The sequence below is a fragment of the Hemibagrus wyckioides genome, linkage group LG02 (assembly GCF_019097595.1).
Source record: "Hemibagrus wyckioides isolate EC202008001 linkage group LG02, SWU_Hwy_1.0, whole genome shotgun sequence".
Classification (NCBI taxonomy): Eukaryota; Metazoa; Chordata; class Actinopteri; order Siluriformes; family Bagridae; genus Hemibagrus; species Hemibagrus wyckioides.
In genome coordinates this window covers 17,192,359-17,216,427 of record NC_080711.1, presented here as the reverse complement: position 1 = coordinate 17,216,427, position 24,069 = coordinate 17,192,359, and the positions used below count along the sequence as shown (strand labels likewise).

The window sequence follows — 24,069 nt, the reverse complement described above, 5'->3', positions numbered from 1 at the left end:
ACACCAAATAGGCATAACATTATGATCACTAGCAGGAAGTGAATAACGCTGATTATCTCATCATGGCACCTGTTAGTAGGTGGGATATATTCGGCAGCAAGTGAACATTTTGTCCTCAAAATTGATGTGTTAGAAGCAGGAAAAATGGGCAATCATGAGGATTTGAGTGAGTTTGACAATTGCAAAATTGTGATGGCTAGACGACTGGATCAGAGCATCTCCAAAACTGCAGCTCTTGTGGAGTGTTCCCGGTCTGCAGTGGTCAGTATCTATCAAAAGTGGTCCAAGGAAGGAACAATCGTGAACTGGCGACAGGGTCATGGGTGACCAAGGCTCACTGATGCACGTGGAGAGCAAAGGCTGGCCCGTGTGATCCGATCGAATAGACGAGCTACTGTTGCTCAAATTGCTCAACAAGTTAATGCTGGTTCTGATAGAAAGGTATCCGAATACACAGTGCATGACTGGTCAGGGCTTTTTTGGCAGCAAAAGGGGAACCAACACAATATTAGGCAGATGGTCATAATGTTATGCCTGGTAGATATATATAGAGATGCAATATTTCAACTCACAGCTGTAGAAATACAATTTCCTGTACTAATCATTGAGGGTTTAGTAATTTGTTCATCCTTTCCTTTTGCAGCTTTTCGCTTTTCTTCCTCTTCAGTTGGCGGTAAGCTTGGACCACCCTTTTATGTTCTCCCTCAATTATCTTCTGCCTTGCCATAGATGGCTTAGCTGTTGAAACATCAGTGTGTCCAAGTATAGAACTCAGAAGAAGGCTATTGGATGCTCTCTGGAGAAATTTGCCAAACATAATATTAAAACTTAATATTAAATAAATTTTTTTATTTATTTAATATATTCATATTTTATAATAAGACAAGGTTTCAGATGTAGCTTACCTGAGGTTTCACAGGAGCCTTCTTTGGTTTGACATTCAGTAATGGAGGTGCCATGGCAACCTCTCCAAATTGTACTTTATCTTTTAAGAAGAACAAAGAACAAAAATGTATTAATTTTTAAATTCAATTTGTAAATAACATTAGCATTATACATAACATTTATAATGTTAGTGAGTTCTTTTTTTGCAAGTACATGCCTGTAAATATCTTTCTTTCCACATCCTCCTGTTGCTTGACCTTTTTTTTATGGAGCAATTTTGCTTTATTGTACCTTATTAGAAAGCGCACCAAAAAAAAAAAAAAAAAAAATCAATCACAAGCAATCACAATGAATTCAGGAATAATAATGTGTACATATGCACATAAGTAGCTCTAAACAACAAACCAGTATGCAACTAACTTTTTTTTTTTAAGATTTTTGTTTGAAGTTTTTGGCTTCTCCTCCAGCATTTGTTCAGGATCTCTCTCTGGCTGGTTTTTTGTGAGAAAGAGAACATGCTGTGTTTCTTGTGACATGCGTCGTAGGTAAGCTCTCTCAGACTCTTTCTTTCCTCTCCGAAAGTGTGGAACTTTGATTTGTTCCTGCTCACAGATTTCTGTCTGTGCTTTGGACTTATATGCTACAATGAAAAATGGACAAAAGGTTAAAAGTATTCCTTTCATCAAACTTTCCAGTAAGAGCAATGCAAATGTTTAGGAATACCAATCATATAGACTAAGTCTAAAACATGTAAATTAAAAGTGATAAGGCATTAATGCAGTAATAGCAAAAACTAAACAGACAAACTACAACTAAGTCGTGTACTCTCCACCAATCTACATAAACCACCTTTTGCTGAGCACAGAGGCAATGTTTGTCTATCTGTACCTTTACTAACAAAGAGTTGTTAGCAAAATGACTGATCTTGACTGATCTTGAAACAAGGAAAGAGGCTGCTTTAATTTAATAATTAAATCAGATTTTCATTAGGTCAGAAGGGTTTTCAGTGCATCACCTTTTAGGAGCTTGTTCTTGAATCAAAAGCTTGGGGTAGATTTTTGCCTCTCATGTCTCCTACAGAACTGGTCTAACTTGGCAGGTTTAGTACACAAATGTTCTATGGGAATTAGATCAGGGCTTTGAAAGAGCCACTGCAACTTTCAGGGGATGCTATGGATTACTGTACTGATGTCATTAGGTTTTTCAGTACTTCTATATAATCTCATTCTTCATGATGCCATCTTGTGAATCAGTTCCATTATCAGAAAAACACCCACTGATGCTGCTACCTCATGCTTCAAAGTTGGGACAATTTTTTCTCCATACATAATGCTGATCATCATGGCTATATATATATATATATATATATATATATATATATATATATATATATATATATATATATATATATATATATATATATATATATATGTATATATATATATATATATATATATATATATACACACACACACACAAATATATATATACACACTATATTGCCAAAAGTATTCGCTGAGCTCCTGAGAGTGACCCATTCTTTCACAAATATTTGTAAAAACAGTCTGCATGCCTAGGTGCTTGATTTTATACACCTGTGGCCATGGAAGTGATTGGAACACCTGATTCTGATTATTTGGATGGGTGAGCGAATACTTTTGGCAATATAGTGTTATATATATATATATATATATATATATATATATATATATATATATATATATATATATATATATATATATACACACACACACACATTCAAGCCCGAAATTATTCATACCCCTGGCAAATTCTGACTTAAAGTTACTTTTATTCAACCAGCAAGTTTTTTTTTTTGACTGGAAATGAGACAGGCTTCTCTTCCAAAAGATAATAAGATGATGTACAAGAGGCATCATTGTGGAAAAAACATTCATACATATATATATATACATACACACACACACACACGGGATGGACAATGATACTGAAACGCCTGGTTTTAGACCACAATAATTCATTAGTATGGTGTAGGGCCTCCTTTTGCGGCCAATACAGCATCAATTCATCTTGGGAATGACAGATACAAGTCCTGCACAGTGGCCAGAGGGATTTTGAGCCATTCTTCTTGCAGAATAGTGGCCAGGTCACTACGTGATGCTGTTGGAGGAAAATGTTTCCTGACTCGCATCTGTCTCAGTGCGTAGACATACAGTACAGGCAAACACAAACAGGCAGTTCAGAGAGTAATAAAACGCATGCTAATTAACGAAAAACCAAAAAAACACGATTCACATACGTGTATTGAACCGTGGAGGTCGTACCGAACGGTTCAATATTATATTGAGAGTATATATATGTGCATTATCGCATGCGATTAATACAAAATCCAATTGTGTTAAAATAATTTAACGCAAATAAGTTACAGAAACAGACAAAGGTGGGTCATTAACGTAATTTGCATAACGTAGATGATATTGAGGGTCGGGAGTTTATCATCGCGAAGTTCACACTGCATGACTTTTCAGTTGCCGACTAGTTTTGCCAAATCAAGGCAAAGCGGAGCGCGTGCACGCGAGTGACAATTGCACGGTGTGAATGACAAAAGACTCGATCTGACCTAATCGCCGATGACTCGCCGACTCCCGTGAAATATTTGGCATGCTAAATATCTGGACCTGTCAGTGACTCAAAGGCGTGCAGTGTGAAAGGAGTTCTGACCGAAACATACCTCGGCGATGACCTACAGCCAATGAGAGAGCGAGATACAGGGCAGTGGTCATTTCGGCCAGCCGCATCAGCAGCAGCACAAGGCAAAATTATTCATTTGTTCAATTCTGCAGAACGCACAATCCTTGTTCCCCGCACTGACCATTTAGATTGTAAACTTTTTGTGAGGTTCCATTTCCAGTCTCACATGAGAACTCTGATCTTACATGTGATCTTGCATTATTTCGGTTGTGAAATGCAGTTTGCGTACCAGAGTTGTTGTCGATTCTTCCTATTGTGAAGTCATGCAATGTGAAAGCTCCTGTAACCGATCCATCGTGCAGTGTGAAAACAGCAGAGATTGAATGCTACCACAGATAATATGCATCTGTGTGTGCATACACTGTAATGAGGATCAATTAAAAGCAAAGCACATCACAGGTTTTACTAGCAAACTGAAGAGTAGCAAACCAAACAAACAAATGTTAAACAAAATAAAAAGTGTATGTTTAATTTCACTATAAGTGTGCGATTAATCGCAGTTAATCACACAAAAAGGGTGCAATTAATCGCAATTAAAAAATTTTATCTATTGACAGCCATAATATATACACACATACACACACACTATATAAATATATAAAGTCCAAAGTCTCTACGAAAAGACGCGCAACAAAATCGAAACTGAAGTCTTGCTCTAACAACATAGTTGGACCTCGGGGGCACAGAGAGTTCTCACGGTGACTATTTCCCAATCTCTTTATAATATTTAATGAACAAAGAGCACCGTACTCCAAACCCATCTTCTGTAAGAAAGTCATACAAGTGCTAATTTGGCAGAAGAGTTGACAGATGCAGTGAATACTGTGCATGCAATTCATGAAGCTGATGTGCTGTGAGCTGCCAGTGTTAATTTTTATATATCTATTTTTTATCTCACTATTTTCAGTACACTATGAATGTATACAAATTGATTTTTGCATTCAAAGGGGGTGTACTCATTTACATATATATATATATATATATATATACACATACACACACACACACACAGCATCTCACAAAAGTGAGTACACCCCTCACATTTTTGTTCTTATACTGCATTATGTGGTGACTTCAACTTATGTCCAAATGAATCTATGGATCGTTTTCCACCAAGACAGTCCACGGGTTCACAGTCTTAATATTATTTCATCTGTTTGTGCTGATCTCTCATTGACTGACACGTGGTGTTTTTTAATCAAGACATTAGAGATTATACTTGGTGTAATAAAGGACAATCTCTGAGATCTAGGATCGATTTACTTTTAATTTCCTCTACAACTACAATTTGTCACAGATGTATCTCACATCTATGCCCCTTTATCTGATCATAAAGTCATCATTTTAAAGTTAAAATCTTCTCAGTATTCTAAAAGTGGAAGGGGATATTGGAAATTTAACAATCAGCTTCTTAAAAATGAAACTTTCAATATTACTGTACGGGAAATAGCAAAAGAACTATTTGGGAACAAGACAAAAAAAAAGACAAAAAACTTTAGAAACGAAGCTATAAAACGATCTAAAGAAATAAAATACACCAAAAATTTCAAGGAAACTCTCTTATTGAACAAACTGAAATCTTTGATGTGTTTAAACACTCTTACACCTGAGGAAGAGACCAAATTAACTAGTATACAAATTGAGCTTGATCAAAGATATTTGGAATTGGCAAAATGTGCTTTCATTAGGTATCGTGCCAAATGGCTTGAGAATGGTGAGAATACTAGTTTTTTTTTTTTTGCTCTGGAAAAGAGAAACTATAAAAGAAAACTATTGTCCTCTCTTCTAATTAATGGCGTGCTTTGCACAGACACAGCAGAAATCTCATGTGCTGTCTCCTCCTTTTATGAGAATCTATATATAAATCCAATTTTAATCAAAATGGGTGTTCTGATTATTTTACTAAAATTAATAAGTTTACACCGGTTATCACTGAGAAAGAGAAATCAGACTGTGATGCAGACATATCACTTTCTGAAATAACAGAAGCTGTTCTCTCACTTAAAAAGCTTAAATCACCTGGTAATGATGGTCTGTCTTCTGAATTCTACCAGCACTTTTGGGATGAGATTAAAATGCCCCTATTTCTAATGTTTAAAGAATGTATCAATGATAAAGAGATGGTTGCATCAATGAAGCAGGGCGTCATTTGTTTAATCCCTAAGTCAGACAATGATCTCTCACTAATTGAAAATTGGCATCCAATCACACTTTTAAATGTCGATTGTAAAATTCTAGCTTTGGTTTTTGCCAATAGACTTAAAAAAGGACTTGATTCTGTGATTGGAGAATCTTATACAGGTTTAATGAAAGGACGTCATATCAGTAATAACATTAGACCTTTTAGATTATGCACATTTAATTGATGATAAATGCTTTGAAAAAGTTTAAAAACAAAATGAACAATAATAGAGTTGACACAATTGAACACAGATTTTTATTGTAGCCTCTTACACGTTTCAGTTTTGGCGACACATTTTATTAATATTGTCAGCGTATTCTACAATGACAAATAGCTCTGCCATACTACAATCTGGTACCTCAAAGAGGTTTAGTTTAGAACGAGGAGTCAGGCAAGGTTGTCCAATTTCCCCCTTTCCTTTTCTATTAGTGGTGGAGATGCTGTCTCATGACATTCAGAACGATCCTTTTTTTTTAAAAAAAAGGCATCACAGTTTTTGATAGAGAGATTAAAATTTCCCAGTTAGCAGATGACAACTATTTTTTTGAAGGACAAATCTGAAGTATCATATGTTTTATCGATGATGAAACAATTCTCTATAGCCTCTGGCTTATCTCTTAAAACTTGTAAAATGTGAAACTATGCCTCTCAACTCCTGTAATGATACCACAGTTGCAAATATACCTGTTAAAAATACTGTTAAATATTTAGGCATTTCAGTTTCGAAATGTGTGGCTGAGAGACAACAGCTAAACTTTTCCCACAGACTGAAGAAAGTATATGTAATAATTGGCTACAAAGAGAATTGTCTATTTTTGGAAGAGTACTCCTTTCTAAATCAGAAGTTTTGTCTTGTTTTGTTTACCCAGCGCTATCTCGTTATATATACAGGGGTTGGACAATGAAACTGAAACACTGGCCAATTTAGTGTTGGAGGATTCATGGCTAAATTTGACCAGCCTGGTGGCCAATCTTCATTGATTGCACATTCCACCAGTACGAGCAGAGAGTGAAGGTTTAATTAGCAGAGTAATAGCACCGTTTTGCTTAAAATATTGCAATGCACACAACATTATGGGTGACATATCAGAGTTCAAAAGAGGACAAATTGCTGGTGCACGTCTCGCTGGCGCATCTGTGACTAAGACAGCAAGTCTTTGTGATGTATCAAGAGCCACGGTATCCAGGGTAATGTCAGCATACCACCAAGAAGGACGAACCACATCCAACAGGAGTAACTGTGGATGCAAGAGGAAGCTGTCTGAAAGGGATGTCCGGGTGCTAACCCGGATTGTATCCAAAAAACATAAAACCACAGCTGCCCAACTCACTGCAGAATTAAATGTGCACCTCAACTCTCCTGTTTCCACCAAAACTGTCCGTCGGGAGCTCCACAGGATCAATGTACATGGCCGGGCTGCTATAGCCAAACCTTTGGTCACTCGTGCCAATGCCAAACATCGGTTTCAATGGTGCCAGCAGCGAAAATCTTGGGCTGTGGACAATGTGAAACATGTATTGTTCTCTGATGAGTCCACCTTCATTGTCTTTCCCACATCCGGGAGAGTTACGGTGTGGAGAAGCCCCAAAGAAGCGTACCACCCAGACTGTTGCATGCCCAGAGTGAAGAATGGGGTTGGATCAGTGACAGTTTGGGCTGCAATATCATGGCATTCCCTAGGCCCAATACTTGTGCTAGATGGGCGCGTCACTGCCAAGGACTACCGAACCATTCTGGAGGACCATGTGCACCCAATGGTTCAAACATTGTATCCCGAAGGCGGTGCCGTGTATCAGGATGATAATGCACCAATACACACAGCAAGACTGGTGACAGAGTGGTTTGATGAACAAAAATGAAACATGAAAGTGAAGTTGAACATCTCCCATGGCCTGCACAGTCACCAGATCTAAATATTATTGAGCCACTTTGGGGTGTTTTGGAGGAGCGAGTCAGGAAACGTTTTCTTCCACCAGGACGTAGTGACCTGGCCACTATTCTGCAAGAAGAATGGCTCAAAATTCCTCTGGCCACTGTGCAGGACTTGTATCTGTCATTCCCAAGACGAATTGATGCTGTATTGGCCGCAAAAGGAGGCCCTACACCATACTAATGAATTATTGTGGTCTAAAACCAGGCGTTTCAGTTTCATTGTCCAACCCCTGTATGTATATATGTTCATATTAACAGTTGTAAGGAGGTAAATAAAATTGTTTAATTTTATCTGGAAAAATAGATCTCAAAAAATAAGTCAGTTCTTGCAAATAAAACAGAGCAAGGACTTGAAGTGTTAGACTTTCATGATGTCAATCATGTGTTTAAGATTAACTGGTTAAAAAATGTTTTATAAACAATATATCTTTATGGTTTTTCATACCATCTCACATTTTCAGCAAAATTGGTGGGTTAAAATTTATCATCTTGTGATTTTTCACCATGCAGGTTGCCTATTAAGCTGTCACAATTCCACCAGCACTGTTACCTTGCAAAATTTGCCATGTCCATAATTTCTCTCCACATAAAGCTTTATTATGGAACAATGCTAATATTACCAATCAAAGGAAGTCACTGTTTCTTTCAAAATGGCATCAAAGAGGTATTGATCACGTAGTAACGACATACGGCGAACTAACCATTGGAGATGTTCTCATCACTGACAGAAAATGCAACAACAAATATGTCAAACCATTCATAATTTAAATAAGATTGTTCCAAAAAGTAAATTCATTGGGCTTCAATAACTGATCACATAAACTGAAAAAAAACCTCATACAAATATCCTATTCCTAACAAGGTTAAAGAAGTTCACTTTAAAATATTACACTGTATTTATCCTGTTAATTCCATAATTGCAAAATGTGGACATTGTGGATCTGTGTACATTCTAGAAATTAACAGAAAATGTAAGATACTCATCTTTTTTTTAACTTGTGGAGTGCTACAACCTTTTTGGCTGCAGCTTTAATTATATTCATAAATGTTACAATTCATTTCATTCAATTCAATTACATTTGAATAGATTGTCAACTTTTATATTCTAATGTCATTCATAAATGTAAATTTTCTAAATCATCTCCTAAACTATCACCTTTCCTCTGTGAAATGCAAAACCTTTTGAACTCTTTAATCTAATAGAAAATCATAAATCTTCTCTGCTATTGTCTCGACACTCGGATTTAATAAATAGAACACTGTTTTTTTTCTGTTATTTAGTTGGGTTATTTTTTTTTTCCTTCTCCTTTCCTTTTGAGTTATTTGTTTCTTTGTTTGTTTAGTTTGTCTACTGTTATTATTCATTCCTTTGCATATTTTTGTTAAGTGTGATTGTACTGTATTATTCTATATCTTCTATTTAACTGTGTATAGTTAGTTGTATAATTTAATTTTTACACCTGTATCTTGTAGTTATATTTTATTATTGTAAGTGTTTTTGTTATTAAATTTAAAAAAAAAGAGATATCTCTAAGTACAACAGCAGATGGCACCAGAGGCTTTACCTTGTCATTCCTTTTGCATAGTTTTATTACAAACAGACTTTCCAAACATGTAGAATTTTTCTATAATCTCTGTTTCATTCAAAATAATTTTTTTAGGTCTTTAACAAGGGTCTGTATTCCAGTCGGAAAAAAAATTCTATTCAGTTCATATCCATGTTGTGCTTTTGGGGTTTTCATTTAACTTACTGTAGAACTAACATGATTTGCTTTTGATATGATGTATGTTTCTTATATGTTTTACATGGTGACTACAATGGATTACTGTAACCTGATCTAGCAATTGGAGTCTGGCCAAAGCTGCAAATATATATAGCTATAAATGTAAAATATCACAAGCAATACCAAAATAAACAGTGACCTATGGATATCCAGGGGTATCTTATAAAGAAAAAGAAAAGTTGAGTCTACTGTACTGATTAGGTAATCCATACCTCTCATGATTTTCTTCAGTTTACTGGATCCGATATTCATTTTCTCTTTACTTTTCATAATTCTACGCAGTTGAAAAGGAATTTGCTGAAGATGGTCTTCCAGATGAGGTTTCATAGTGTTTTTCTTCAACTTCTTGCTAAAAGAAACAAACAAATTAATAACCTTTTGCAAAATTAAATAAGGTAGATAATTAGATAAATTAGCTAAAAAAACAAAACAAAACAAGAGGGGGCAACAAATTTCATTACCGATTAATTAGTGTGTTTTGAAGCATGTGTTAAGGGACACTTCACTGTTTTCTCTTTGCTCACCTAGGAATTTTTTTTGTCTGAGTTCCTCTGCAGTATAAGCTTTACAGGAGAGAACACTGATTATCTCCTTAAAGTGGAACCTGTCAAGGAGTGGGATGGATGTTTGGCAGAAAGTCAGTTCTTCAAGTTGATGTATTGGATGCAGGAAAAAATAACCAAGAGTAAGTGACTAAACAAGAAGTGGCCAGTCTGTGATGGCTACAGGACTGTCAGAGTTTCTCCAGAAATGGCAGGTCTTATGTAGAGCTCCTAGCATACAGGGGTTAGACCTACCAAAAGTGGCTTAAGGAAGGAGAACCAGTGAATCGGTGACTGACCGAGCACACACACAAAGTTGTAGAGAGTGGTGTTGGGGGATGCTGCTGCTAAGGGAATGACTGTGTCGCGGCTACAACGCATGTAATAACAGGAACTAACTTGTCTATCGTACGTAAAACAGTATTAGATCTTAACTAGAAACTGCCAAAATGCGCCATGTGTTTAAACATCTTAAAATACATCTCAAAATGATTCTCGTCAAGGTAGAATCAGGATATTCCATACACAATTCTGAAAAGAACCAACACGTGCTGTGCTAACTTTAGGACACATGAAAGCCGAGGTTTATCTAGCAATACAACTGGAATGGAATGAAATATTTGTCCATGTATTGTCACATTTCCTACCTTGGATTCTGTACTTCTGTTTGCTGATGAGATAATTTTGAAGCTTTATTTTGACTGTTTTTTCCCATCATAGCAACTTCTTTCCCAGCGTGGTTACCGAATCCGCGTCCCCTGACAGATTTTCGCAGCGCATGCGCACTCATTTTTATTTTTTGTGACTGGATACATACACTACTCGATCCATACCGGAAAGAGGATCTGTACTGCGCATGTGCGGAAATTTGTCTACTTCCTGTTTAAAGTATGACGAAACGATTTACGTTTAGTTTCGGGTATTTAGAATACTGTTGATCGAGTATTGACACTTGTAGTGACATTTGTGTGTGTGTGTGTGTGTGTGTGTGTGTGTGTGTGTGTATATATATATATATATATATATATATATATATATATATATATATATATATATAAATAAAATATATATAAATATATATAAATATATACATTAATATTACTTGTGTGTTATTGTGCTTGGGCCCTGCAGATCACTGCTTGCAGCCATATTTACTTATTTACCACTGTAAATTATGTAAATGGTTTACAATTGTACATTCTTTTTGTGGTTGAATGTGGCTGCTTAGATACCCATGACGCACTACTGTCTGGTAAAGGATTCCTTCTTTAGGAATCATTTAATTCTGCCTTAACAATTCCGAGGTGCTTGCTGATGGGGTGACTGTTCTTGTCACAAGTACTACATATGTGTACATAGACTATTCTTTTCCATCTTACACTGACTCCTATAAATGATCCTATTCACAGTGATATTTTTAAATTAATATACTTTTATGAATTAGGTTTAACTTTTTCATTTTTTTAAAAACAACCACCATTAACTACTTTTAATGCATATACTATTGTTTTGTATAATAGCCAACACCAATTTCCTGTAAAGCATTAATTTCCTTATGTAAGATTTTCAGTGCTGGTAGAAATCTGCTGTTGCAAACTACCTGCTGAAGAACATTTCATTCATAATGTAGATTGTGCCGTGTGCTGCCTAAAAAGTCGACACCAATGATGAACATAACTACTTACCACAGCAGTATACACTACTCAGAAAAAGTTAAGGATATTCGGCTTTCAGGTGAAATTTCAGGACGCACCTAAAATGCACTAAACCTTTACAGGTGAACATAATTTGACCTTCTCTACACTTTTGCATGCTCATGTCCAACTGTTCAGTGTTTCAGTACTTTTTGCATAACTTGCTGTTCTCTAACAAGGTGCTTAACGGCAAAATTCACAACTGGTTTTTGATCCATGAATCGACCAATAAATTTTCTAGTTCAAATAGAATTGGTATTTAAACAGTCCTCTTCATCATGCTGTTCACATTTTGACATCATGAGACCAAGACGACACCTAACAATTGATCAACAGTACCTCGCCATTGCGAGGCTTCAAACAGGATGTTCTCAGAGGGAAGTGGCCACTGAGCTTAGAGTGTCACAGTGTGTCATCAGCAGGTTGCGACAGAGATACAGAGAGACTGGAAGAGTCACAGAAAGGCATAGAAGTGGACGCCTTTCAGCCACATCCCACATTGATGACCGCTTCATTCTGAACAGTGCCCTGCAGAACCGGATGATGAATGCCACTCAACTCCAGGCACATTTAAGGGAGGTGAGAGGCACCCAAGTGTCACGTCAGACCATTCAAAACCGTTTACATCAGCGTGGTCTGCATGCTAGACGACCTGCAAGGGTACCACACCACCAGGCACAGGCGTCATCGTCTTGCATGGGCCAGGGAGCAATTACGCTGGACGAGGGACCAGTGGGCCTCAGTGCTGTTCTCTGATGAAAGTCGATTCATGTTGAGCAGAAATGATGGCCTCCAACGATGTTGGAGACGTCAAGGAGAGCGCTATGCATCAGCCACTGTTGGTGGTGTTACAGTCTGGACAGGTGTGTCTACTCAATACAGAACTGCCCTACATCTTGTGAATGGTACAGTGACAAACCAATACTACCTGAATAACATCATTAATCCATTCATTGTGCCCCTGCATGAACAACACAGGCCTAATTTCATCTTCATGGACGCAATGCTCCAGCTCATTGAGGTCGCATCATTAGGGAACGGCTGCTGGAGGCTGGGGTAACTCAAATGGAGTGGCCTGCACTTTCTCCAGACCTGATTCCCATAGAAAACCTATGGGATCAGCTGTGTCGCCGTGTAGAGGTTCGTAACCCTGCACCCCAGAACCTCAATGACCTGAGGGCCGCCCTTCAAGAAGAGTGGAATGCCATGCCTCAGCAGACAATAAGTTGACTCGTGAACAGCATGAGATGTCATTGTCAAGCTGTAATTGATGGTCAAGGGCACATGACAAATTATTCAGACACTGACATTTTTTGTTATACCCACCACTGTTGTTGGCTTTTGTTTCAATAAATTGTTTGAGATGAGGAAATCACTATTGCACGCTTCTACTTAAATGCCCTACTTTCATGATATAATATCACTGTAGCATGAACTTTTTACATTTTCCATAAATATTTCACCCAAAAGCCAAATATCCTTAACTTTTTGTGAGTAGTGTATGGTTTGGGAATCTGGGCCAAGTAACATTAGCCAATATAGCAGACTATGAGAATGACTTGATTTATACAACCATGACACAGCTGACTGGTTTAACAGTATTGTTAGATACGTTTTACATACTTTTATTATCAGATACAAATTTTGGAAATAAATCAGATATTATTAATACATGCATTATACAGGTTGTTTTTTGGCAGAAAGGTAAGCAAATTTTCAAATAGCTGTGAAACACCACCATGTACTATGTGATGAAAGAACAGGATCCTTGTTACCGATGTTAGAATGACTTCCCCATGAAAAGAGGTAGACAAGGTTGGATAACAATACCATCTTAAATACAAGCAAACACATTTTATTAAATTGATATGCTTTTACATCTGTTGCTAGTATGTTTGGTCCAGTCTCTCTGGTTGATCCCAAAGGTCCAACGTTGGCCAGATCATGTGTCTCAGAAATCCAAAAGCTGCAAAATATTTTAGATTCATGTGAGTTTGATCCAAGGTTTAAGCTTAAAGAAAATAAACACTGGAAAAGCAGATGATTTTAGTATATACTTAATTATACCACAAGACTTTAAAGTGACTGGTCAGAAGCCTTTGATTAATTTTCTGTTCCAGCAGCTCTCACTATACATATGGCTGCAAGGTACAGAGATTTACATTAATGCATTCATTCTAATGTGCTTTTGTTTCTATAGTAACAGCTACACATGAGGCAGCATGTTTTAACAATCATCGCTGAAGTCTTCAGGACCAAGGACTTGTTTCTCAGTAACTTGATTTTTTTCCCTTTCATCTTCAAGACTTCAAGAGAGAAAAAAAGAGTCTGGAGTGGACATGATTCTTTATAGACAATTTTAACAGCTATCTGTGGGTTTACAGTGCTGTGAAAAGGTTTTTGCCCCCTTCCTGTTTTTTTAAGGTTTTGCATGTGTCACACTTAAAAGATTCAGATCAAACAAATTGATAATGCAAGTAAATACAGAATGCAGTTTTTAAATGATTATTTCATTTATTAAGGGAAAAAAAGTTGTCCAGACCTATTTGGTGAAATGTGAAAAATTAATTGCCCCCTCCTGTTAAATGAAAGAACTGTGATTAACCACATTTACCACAAAGCAGAGTTAAATTTCACTAGACACACCCAGGCCTGATTACTACCAGACTTGTTGAATCAAGAAATCACTTAAATAGAACCTGTCTTACAAAGTGAAGCATGCTTAAAGAGCAACAGATCATATCGCGATCTAAAGAAATTCAAGAACAGATGAGAAACAAACTAGTTGACATGCATCAGTCTGGAAAGGGTTATAAAGCCATTTCTAAGGCTTTGGGACTTCAGCGAACCACGGTCAGAGCCATTATCCACAAATGGAGAAAACTTGGAACAGTGGTGAACCTTCCCAGGAGTGGCCGGCCTACCAAAATTACTCCAAGAGTGCAACAACAACTCCTCCAGGAAGTCATAAAAGAACCCAGAACAACATCTAATTGCAGGCCTCACTTGCTTCAATTAAGGTCAGTGTTCATGATTCAACAATAAGAAAGAGACTGGGCAAAAACGGTATAAATGGGAGAGTTCCAAGGCAAAAGCCATTGCTGACCAAAAAGAACACAAAGGCTCATCTCACATTTGCCAAAAATATCTCGATTATCCCCAAGACTTTTGGACAAATATTCTGTGGACTGATGATACAAAAGTTGAACTTTTTAGAAGGTGTGTGTCACGTTACATCTGGCATAAAACATACACAGTATTTCATAAAAAGAACATCATACCAACAGTCAAACATGGTGGTGGTAGTGTGATGGTCTGGGGCTGCTTTGCAGCTTCAGGACCTGGACAACTTGCCATAATTGATGGAACCATGAATTCTGCACTCTATAAGAAAATCCCGAAGGAGAATGTCCGGCCGTCAGTTTGTGACCTCAAGCTTTGGTTATGCAGCAGGATAATGATCCCAAACACACCAGCTAGTCTACCTCTGAATGGCTCAAAATTAATTAAACAAAATTAAGGTTTCAGAGAGGTTTGGACAGCTTTTTTTCCCTTAATAAATGAAATAATCATTTAAAAAATGTATTTTGTATTTACTTGCATTATCTTTTAAGTGAGACAAATATGCAAAAAAAAAAAAAAAACCCTCTTTGGTCCTTGAACATTGCCGTTAAGTTGTTGCACACAATCAATACATTGGTGGGAGGCCATTTATAGACATTGATATTAGGACCGTTCATTTAAACGTGCAATTTAAAATGTCAACATTTGATTTAGGACTGTGCTGTTCAGTTGTTGGATACTCTAAGTCCCAGAACTAACTTACTTTTGGAAATTAAAGTGTTTAGATTTTCAACAGACAAAAGTCAATGTCTGCCACTGGTTTTGGCTTAACCTAAAAGAAATTCACTTTATATATGAACTAATCTAATTTGACTTTTATTAAAAATTTATTATTTTAATAAATTTATTATTAAAAAGTTTACTTAGCTGAAAATAAATTTATGATTTTGCCATTCCTGGATACAAATAAAAGGGTGATTGAAGAAAGGTTAGCTAAATTCCTTTTACCCCACATTTCAGTGCCCACAATACTACATTGTGAGAGAAACAAATCCATCAACTTACTATAATAGTTCCCACCCTTATTGTAAAATTGTAAAGTAAAATGAAAGGATGGAATACTTCTTTAACAATACAAGTAATGTAGTCTTTTTTCATGAGTTAAAGAAAGCTAAAAGCTAAGCTGAACCATAATTTATGGTTATTAAACCTTTGACATTAGGATTTAGTATATCTGAAATATACTTACCAGCTGAGGCAAAATTCTTTCAATATGTTCCAAATCCACACCAACACAGTCTTCATTCTCTGCATGTTTTACTGCTCTGCGTGTTGCTTCTGAAATGTATTTTTTGAGATATTGAGTAAAATCTCTGTCTTATAGTATGACTCATGACTTCTTATTCTCATATAAACTAAAAACAACCCCAGAAAGGTTTATATATATATAGGCTTATAAATGTAGCATGAACACTTATTTCATATTGGATTGTCTCTTGATTACCAAAGGGTCTGTTTGTTATATCTAATATATTGTTTCAATATTCTCAAAGGAAAACGTGTATACCAACAATTTAAACATATCAGCATTAGAGAGAGAATTTTCATTTATTGGCATTTGTTCCACATCCAAAATAACTACAGTTAAGATCCTGAGACCTCCATCCGAATGCATTTGTAGGATGTGCTACATAAAATCTGATCCATGGAGGTACCACGTCACAAGTATAAAAGGACCTGCTAACAGCTTGGTGCCAACACATTTTCAGAGGTCTCCCATATGGAGTGGAATCGGATATACTTATGGTATCTCGTTATAGGAGATTCACTTCATAATGATGGCTAACATTTATTTACCTTCACTGTGGAAAGTGTGTAACATTGAACGAAAAAAGTATTAATCCTCTTAGATTTTTCCAAATTTTGTAATGAAAAAAAGATACACGTCATGAAGCTAGAAAGTTAAGACTGCATACAAGATTGCATACATGAAGCTAGAAAGTTAAGATTGCATACATATTCACTCACATTGCAGTGAAACCCCTTGTGCAACCAGTTGTCATTAACATACCTAGTCATAACTAGCAGAATTACCACATGTGCAATTAAAGTTGTTGCATTACCAATACCAACTTTAGTATCAATGTTCGTTTTAATACAATAGCCTGGCTTTAGTGGTAACCTAGTCAAAACATTATATGTTTATTGCACCAATAAAAAAAACAACTTTAAATTATTAAGTAAATTCATTGATTATAGTGAATAACTGTTGACTCAATTACTGTCTGTCATCATCTTCACTTTCAGAAAAAAAAAAACTACAGTGGACAACAATAGAAAGTGGAAAATGGAAAGAGTCTTGAGACATTTTTACTGAGTATCTGTGAAAAGACACCAAAGGTTTCAATCCAATCTGATAGCGCTTTGCAATTTGTTTTAAAAGAGACCAGCCAAAAGGTGGCTCTACCAAGTCTGGACCCAAGGGGTGAATGCTTATTCAATCAACAAAAAGTGATAAGTTTACACAGACCTAGGCTAAAGACTTTCAAACTAAATTTTTCACAATTCCACGTATATTGTGAGATCATTTCAAAATTATAGCCAAGAGATATTTATTTCATCTTTTATTTTCTATAGCTTATTTTCAGCTTACATTAACTTAGTATTAAGTTAATATTTGTTGCCGTTATCTTTTAATTGCTTGAACTTAAAACAAATGCTTAGGGTAGACATTCAGAAGCTTCACAAAATACTTCGCAAGAGTGAGGCATGTGGGCCTGTCTCACTATTCTTGTTCTTTTTCAGCAGGACTTTTTATTTGCAATCAAAATGATACAAAAATCACATTTGCATATCGTTTTAAATAGTGTTAATGTTAAGCATTGTTTTAGCACAAGTATACATTTTATTTTTTAAAAAAGCACATTATTTAGTAAACACTAAATTGTAGAAAAATTAAGATATCAGTATTTTTATATTACTTATATTTAAACTTGTAGTAGTGAAAAATACTGACATGGACAACGAAAGCTGCAAACAGCTTGCAGGTCGCAGACAAAATTACTGTTCAATATTGAAATGGAGATTGATACAGAAGAACCAGACTATGATGGACTCTGAGAATTGTAGTCAATGATAAACTGCTTAAATTTAACTCCAGTGAAAAGGTCAGACATAACAGCCCTGAGAAATGTATATGATGAATGTAAAATTTAGATACGCAGCTTAGAGTGATTGGGTGTTCCATGTAACATGTATAACTTTTATAACCAGTGTCACTGCAGCTGATGCCAGAAGACATTGCACTGGCATATACTTAAACACAGTTAGACTCAGACAATGAATGGAAGGTACCTAATCTGATTGAAATTCCACAAAGGGAAGTGCAAAGCAGGCAGCGAGCACTGTTGTGACATTGAAAAAACCAAGGCATGAAAAAAATGGATTACATCTTCCACAGCTGCCCTTCACACTGCCATTAACACTCCTAAAGCTAGCATATGTTGTGAGAATCTGAATCAAAATCCTGAAAGCTGCTCTGAAATATCAAGTCTGCACAGAGAGATGAGCTGAAAAGACTAGGAAGGTTTTTTGTTTGCTTGGGGCCCAAACACATTGCAAAAATTACAAGTCAAAGTCATTTCAGGAATTTCATGTGATGCATTCAAAAGCGTTAGGAATAAAGCTGCAATGCTGCCAAAGTAAAAGCAGTGAATGAATTTATCCTTTTATGTTAAAATAAAAGGGATAAAATAAAATAGTTTAAGAATTTAATTTAATAATTTATTCTTATTTCTAGTTATTTAGTTATATATTTTCCCCCTCCCCTTTCTCCGTTTTTCTTCTTTTGTAAAGCTGCTTTGAGACAATGTTCATTGTAAAAGGCGCTATACAAAATAAATTGAACTGAAATAAATTGAATATTTCTTTTTAGTGCAGCTGGTGTTTCAGAATAAAGTACAGTTTAATATTCTCATTGTAACTGGATATGAATGCCATAAAAATACTATTATAATAGCAAAGTCCAATACAATTTCAGGTCTTTGCTTTCAAAATTAATTTTAACTTCCATATCAAAGGTGTTCTATTTTTTACAAAAAGAGTCTTATTCAGTCATCAGGGTATGTGCCAAGAGACTTGTAACAATTTGCTGATAACAGAATCCATGTGAATAAAGGTAATCCGACAATAAAAAGTGATGTGTAGTCGGCAAACCCATTGTATTAATCTGTTAACTTGCCTCAACATTTAGCATGCTGCTTATGTGAATTTAAAATTAGTTTTATTGCAAAATATACCTGTTCGATGTTGACTTCCTGTTTTGCACTGTCTTGTCTTTGTTCTGTTTGCACCTAGTTGCACACGTTGCACTTTATGTGGCTAGGACAATCTTCTGTTCTAGCTGTGTGTTGTTGTTTCTGTGTTTGTAATTATGTTATATGTTTATGTAGCACCAGGGTCCTGGAGAAACTTTGTTTCATTTCACTATGTACTGCATAATAAAAGATTCTTGACTTGACATTTAAAAAAAGTTTACGCAACAATAGCTCATTTAGCTGGTTCAGTTTTTTTTGCAATAAGCTGTTTAATTAGATGGTCCTAATATCACATTGGTAGCTCTTGGCCACCTTCATTTAGTCAAAGTAGCTCTCAGAGGAAAAAAGGTTGGAGATCCCTGCCCTAGAAAGCATCTTTGGATGGGCTGTACAGGGACCAGTTTCATTGTCCATCATGAGAAAACTTGCACGCATATTTGCTTAGAAGACAGATTTCAGATTAGGCCTGGTGTGGCAACCAGAGAGTGATCACTGTTTGATCTCCTGCAACTGTTGAGATTATAAAGACAAAGGAAAACACAAAAAGAAGTGTGCTGCGGACAGCATCCCTCATCTTTGATCCCATCGGATTCCTAATTCCTTTTACTTCAAGAGTAAAGTGCCTTATCTTCCAGGATATGTGGGAAAGAGGAATCAGCTGGAATGAGCAGCTTCCTTCAGATTTAGTTAAGGTGATCAGTGGTGTTTCACGATACCAGTGAAAAAGTGTACATTGTAACCAGCTTTGTAGCATCTAAGTGAAGAGATGTGCCATTGAAAAAGCTGACTACCACACTTAGAGTTGATGGAAGCTCTAATTAGAGTGGTGGTTAGGGAATAATCTGCAGTTGAAAATGGAGAAAGATCAGATGCACACATGGACAGATTCATTAATAGTCTTACACTGGATAAGCAGCTCTGCAAAGAAATGAAAGCAATTTGTAGCTGACAGACTTTCAGAAATTCAAGATCTTATAAACTCTGAATCATGGTCATATTGCAGCGGAAAGGACAATCCTGCTGATTTAATGACCAGAGGGGAGAGTGTTCACCCAGCTCACCCAGAGCCATCTTTGGTGGGATGGTCCAGTCTCTCGGACACCAGATCACTCTGCATGAGGAAAATTATGCTGCTGAAATAAACACTAGGCTTAAGTCAAAGTTTCAAGCTGTAGTTCAGTTTGGCAGTGCAGAACTACTCAACCTCCTTTGGCCCTCGAAAGATGCAGCAGTTTGAACTGAGCTGAGAATAATGGCATGGATAGAGAGTCATACCCCTTACATTTTTGTAAATATTTTATCTTTTCATGTGACAACACTGAAGAAATGACACTCTGCTACAATGTAAAGTAGTGAGTGTACAGCCTGTATAACAGTGTAAATTTGCTGTCCCCTCAAAATAACTCAACAGACAGCCATTAATGTCTAAACCGTTGGCAACAAAAGTGAGTACACCCCTAGGTGGAAATGTCCAAATTGGGCCCAATTAGCCATTTACCCTCCCCGGTGTCATGTGACTCATTAGTGTTACAAGGTCTCAGGTGTGAATAGGGAGCAGGTGTGTTAAATTTGGTGTTATCGCTCCCTCACACTCTCATACTGGTCACTGGAAGTTCAACATGGCACCTCATGGCAAAGAACTCTGAGGATCTGAAAAAAAGAATTGTTGCTCTACATAAAGATGGGCTAGGCTATAAGAAGATTGCCAAGACCCTTAACTGAACTGCAGCACAGTGGGCATTGACCATACAGTGGTTTTACAGGACAGGTTCCACTCGGAACACGCCTCGCCATGGTCGACCAAAGTAGTTGAGTGCACGTATTCAGTGTCATATCCGGAGATTGTCTTTGGGAAATAGACGTATGAGTGCTGCCAGCATTGCTGCAGAGGTTGAAGGGGGTGGGGGGTCAGCCTGTCAGTGCTCAGACCATACGCCGCACACTGCATCAAATTGGTCTGCATGGCTGTCGTCCCAGAAGGAAGCCTTTACTAAAGATGATGCACAAGAAAGCCCGCATACAATTTGTTGAAGACAAGCAGACTAAGGACATGGATTACTGGAACCATGTCCTGTGGTCCGATAAGACCAAGATAAACTTATTTGGTTCAGATGGTGTCAAGCATGTGTGGCAGCAACCAGGTGAGGAGTACAAAGACAAGTGTGCTTTGCCTACAGTCAAGCATGGTGGTGGGAGTGTCATGGTCTGGGCCTGCATGAGTGCTGCCGGCACTGGGGAGCTACAGTTCATTGAGGGAACCACGAATTCCAACATGTACTGTGACGTACTGAAGAAGAGCATGATCCCCTCCCTTCACAGACTGGACCGCAGGGCAGTATTCCAACATGATTACGACCCCAAACGCACCTCCAAGACGACCACTGCCTTGCTAAAGAAGCTGAGGGTAAAGGTGATGGACTGGCCAAGCATGCCTCCAGACCTAAACCCTAAGGTGGGGGAGCGCAAGGTATCCAACATCCACCAGCTCTGTGATGTGATCATGGAGGAGTGGAAGAGGACTCCAGTGGCAACCAGTGAAGCTCTGGTGAACTCCATGCCTAAGTGGGTTAAGGCAGTGCCGGAAAATAATGGTGGCCACAAAAAATATTGGGCCCAATTTGGACATTTCCACTTAGGGGTGCACTCACTGTTGTTGCCAACGGTTTAAGCATTAATGGCTGTGTGTTGAGTTATTTTGAGGGGACAGCAAATTCACACTGTTATACAGACTGTACACTCACTAATTTACACTGTAGCAGAGTGTCATTTCTTCAGTGTTGTCACAAAGATATAATAAAATATTTACAAAAATGTAAAGGGTATACTCACTTGTGAGATACTGTATATGGTGAATAAAGAATTTCCTGAAAAGAGTCTTAGAAAAAGCCTGACTAAACTTTAAAAGAGATGACTACCATACTGATGGATATTGAGGCTATTCTAAATTCTAGACTAGGGATGCAACAATACAGTTAACCCACGGTTCAATACATACCACGGTTTTTGGTTCGGTTCAGATGGCTTGACAAATTAGTTTTTTTTTCCATTATTCTTTGTTTAGGTGACAGGAACAGTAAGTATGTCAAGAAGAAAAAAATGGTTTTAGTTGCAATTCTATTTATTTTACTTAAATGCAAAAATCAACTTGTACACATTCATAGTGTACTGAAAATAGTGAGATAAAAATTAGCGCTTGTATGACTTGTATGCTATGTAATGAAGAGTAAGGGTGAGATAACTCTGTTACCCGCAAGGTCCAACTATCTTTTATTAGAGCAAGACTTTGTGCTTTAGCCAATTTTTAAAAAATTTTTTGTGGGAAAAAAGGACGTGTTGGTAGTGTGTAACGCGGTTCGAGCACTTTTATAAGTTGCCGAAAGCCCACATCACCAATCACAGAAAACGTCTGCAAATCTTTAGCAATTATTATAATTATTTTTTGTGTTGTGTATGAATGCTGGAAGGAATCAGCTAGGGACTGTTGCTTTTTGGATGCCTGTTACCTGCTCTGCCATCCTGCTTCCAGACAGTGATATCTCTGGGTGATGGAGCTGCAGATGTGTGGTCATGTTGGAAGTATTTCCATGTCAGTGGGTAACTCGTGTGTAACAGTGCTTAACACAGTCATTTTTTTTTGTTTAGCATTTTTATACGTATTGAACCGTGGAGGTCATACCGAACGGTTCAATATTATATTGAGTATTGTGGCATCCCTATTCTAGACCACTCTCACGATGTTCACGATAATGTAGACGAACCATAACCACTCACACCGTCACATTTTCTGATAGAACAAAGACTGACTCCTCTGCCACAAAAACAGTGATATCTGAATGTGACTCAGCCAATCAAACCAGAGAGCATGCTCGAGATATAAATACCAGCAAAGACTTTTAACTACCTATTGGAACAGATGGACTTAAAATCAGCATACTATAGTGCTACAGTCACACCTACAGTGCTAAACAGAGAGAAATGTGGTACTGATCAGAGAAGATAAGGGCACACAACAAATCTGAAAAATGTGATCCATTGAAAGGCTGATCCCAGGTCAAGATGGGTTGATACATACATGCAGTATCTGTACCACATCAGGCAATATACTTCGATGACCGGTACAACTCATGAATCCACTAGAAATAGTTTGAGAGGTTGATTAAAGGAGAATTCCACTTTCAGAACAACTATTTGAAAAACATTTACTCACCCCCTGGTCATCCAAGATCTTCATGTCATTCTTTCTTCAGTCTAGAGAAATTGTTTTTTAAAAACGCATTTTGATTTTTCTCCATATAGTGGACTTCAACTGTGCCTCCAAGTTTGAACTTCCAAAATGCAGTTTAAATGCAGCTTCAGAGGGCTCTAAACAATCCCAGCCACAGATGAAGGGTCTTATCTAGAGAAACAATGTCATTTTCTTATGTGCTTCACTAATACAACTATGCCAAGTTAGTGCAAAACAATATAATGCAATTTAAAAACTCGTTGCTGTCATTAGTTTCATATTTGAAATGGTCTTCAGGTTTTCCATTGTAACTATATTGTATTTCCATTGTAACTTTAACTGTACTGAATTTTGAATAAAACACTTCCTTTAATATATCTCTTGTAAAAAATATATATATTTAAGTATTTGATCCCTTGTGGATTTTGTAGGTTTGCCCACTCACAAAGAAATTAATGGTCTATAATTGTTATGGTAGATTTATTGTAACAGTTAGAGACAATATCAACCAAAAAAAAAAAAAAAATTTTTTTTATATATATATATATATATATATATATATATATATATATATATATATATATATATATATATATATAAAAAACAACAAATGACACGTTATAAATTGTGTTGCATTTCAGTGAGTAAAATAAAGTATTTGATCCCAATGCAAAACGTGACTTAGTGGAGAAACCCTCGTTGGCAAACACTGAGG

General features: G+C 36.8%; 2 protein-coding genes across 4 annotated transcripts in view; both read right to left on the bottom strand.

Moving 5' to 3' along the window:
- ccdc137 (coiled-coil domain containing 137) overlaps positions 1-10,870 on the bottom strand; it is a 13,710-nt gene extending 2,840 nt beyond the window's left edge. Inside the window, exons 1-7 of one of the 3 annotated variants that reach the window (XM_058414761.1) lie at positions 10,704-10,841; positions 10,039-10,118; positions 9,727-9,863; positions 1,306-1,525; positions 1,103-1,176; positions 906-985; positions 1-796 (exon numbers count right to left, since the gene is read on the bottom strand). The exon at positions 1-796 is cut by the window's left edge and continues 2,840 nt beyond it. In XM_058414761.1, the coding sequence (XP_058270744.1) occupies positions 602-796; positions 906-985; positions 1,103-1,176; positions 1,306-1,525; positions 9,727-9,841 (684 nt within the window). In that variant the 5' untranslated portion in view covers positions 9,842-9,863; positions 10,039-10,118; positions 10,704-10,841 and the 3' untranslated portion in view covers positions 1-601. Of the gene's footprint in view, positions 797-905; positions 986-1,102; positions 1,177-1,305; positions 1,526-9,726; positions 9,864-10,038; positions 10,119-10,703 lie in introns of all 3 variants that reach the window. The other 2 variants (XM_058414752.1, XM_058414769.1) reach the window with 2 other exon arrangements.
- A 2,489-nt stretch (positions 10,871-13,359) lies between these two features.
- cenpx (centromere protein X) overlaps positions 13,360-24,069 on the bottom strand; it is a 28,071-nt gene continuing 17,361 nt past the window's right edge. The window contains exons 4-5 of the mRNA XM_058410704.1: positions 16,063-16,151; positions 13,360-13,716 (exon numbers count right to left, since the gene is read on the bottom strand). Of these exons, the coding sequence (XP_058266687.1) occupies positions 13,702-13,716; positions 16,063-16,151 (104 nt within the window). The 3' untranslated portion in view covers positions 13,360-13,701. The remainder of the gene's footprint in view (positions 13,717-16,062; positions 16,152-24,069) is intronic.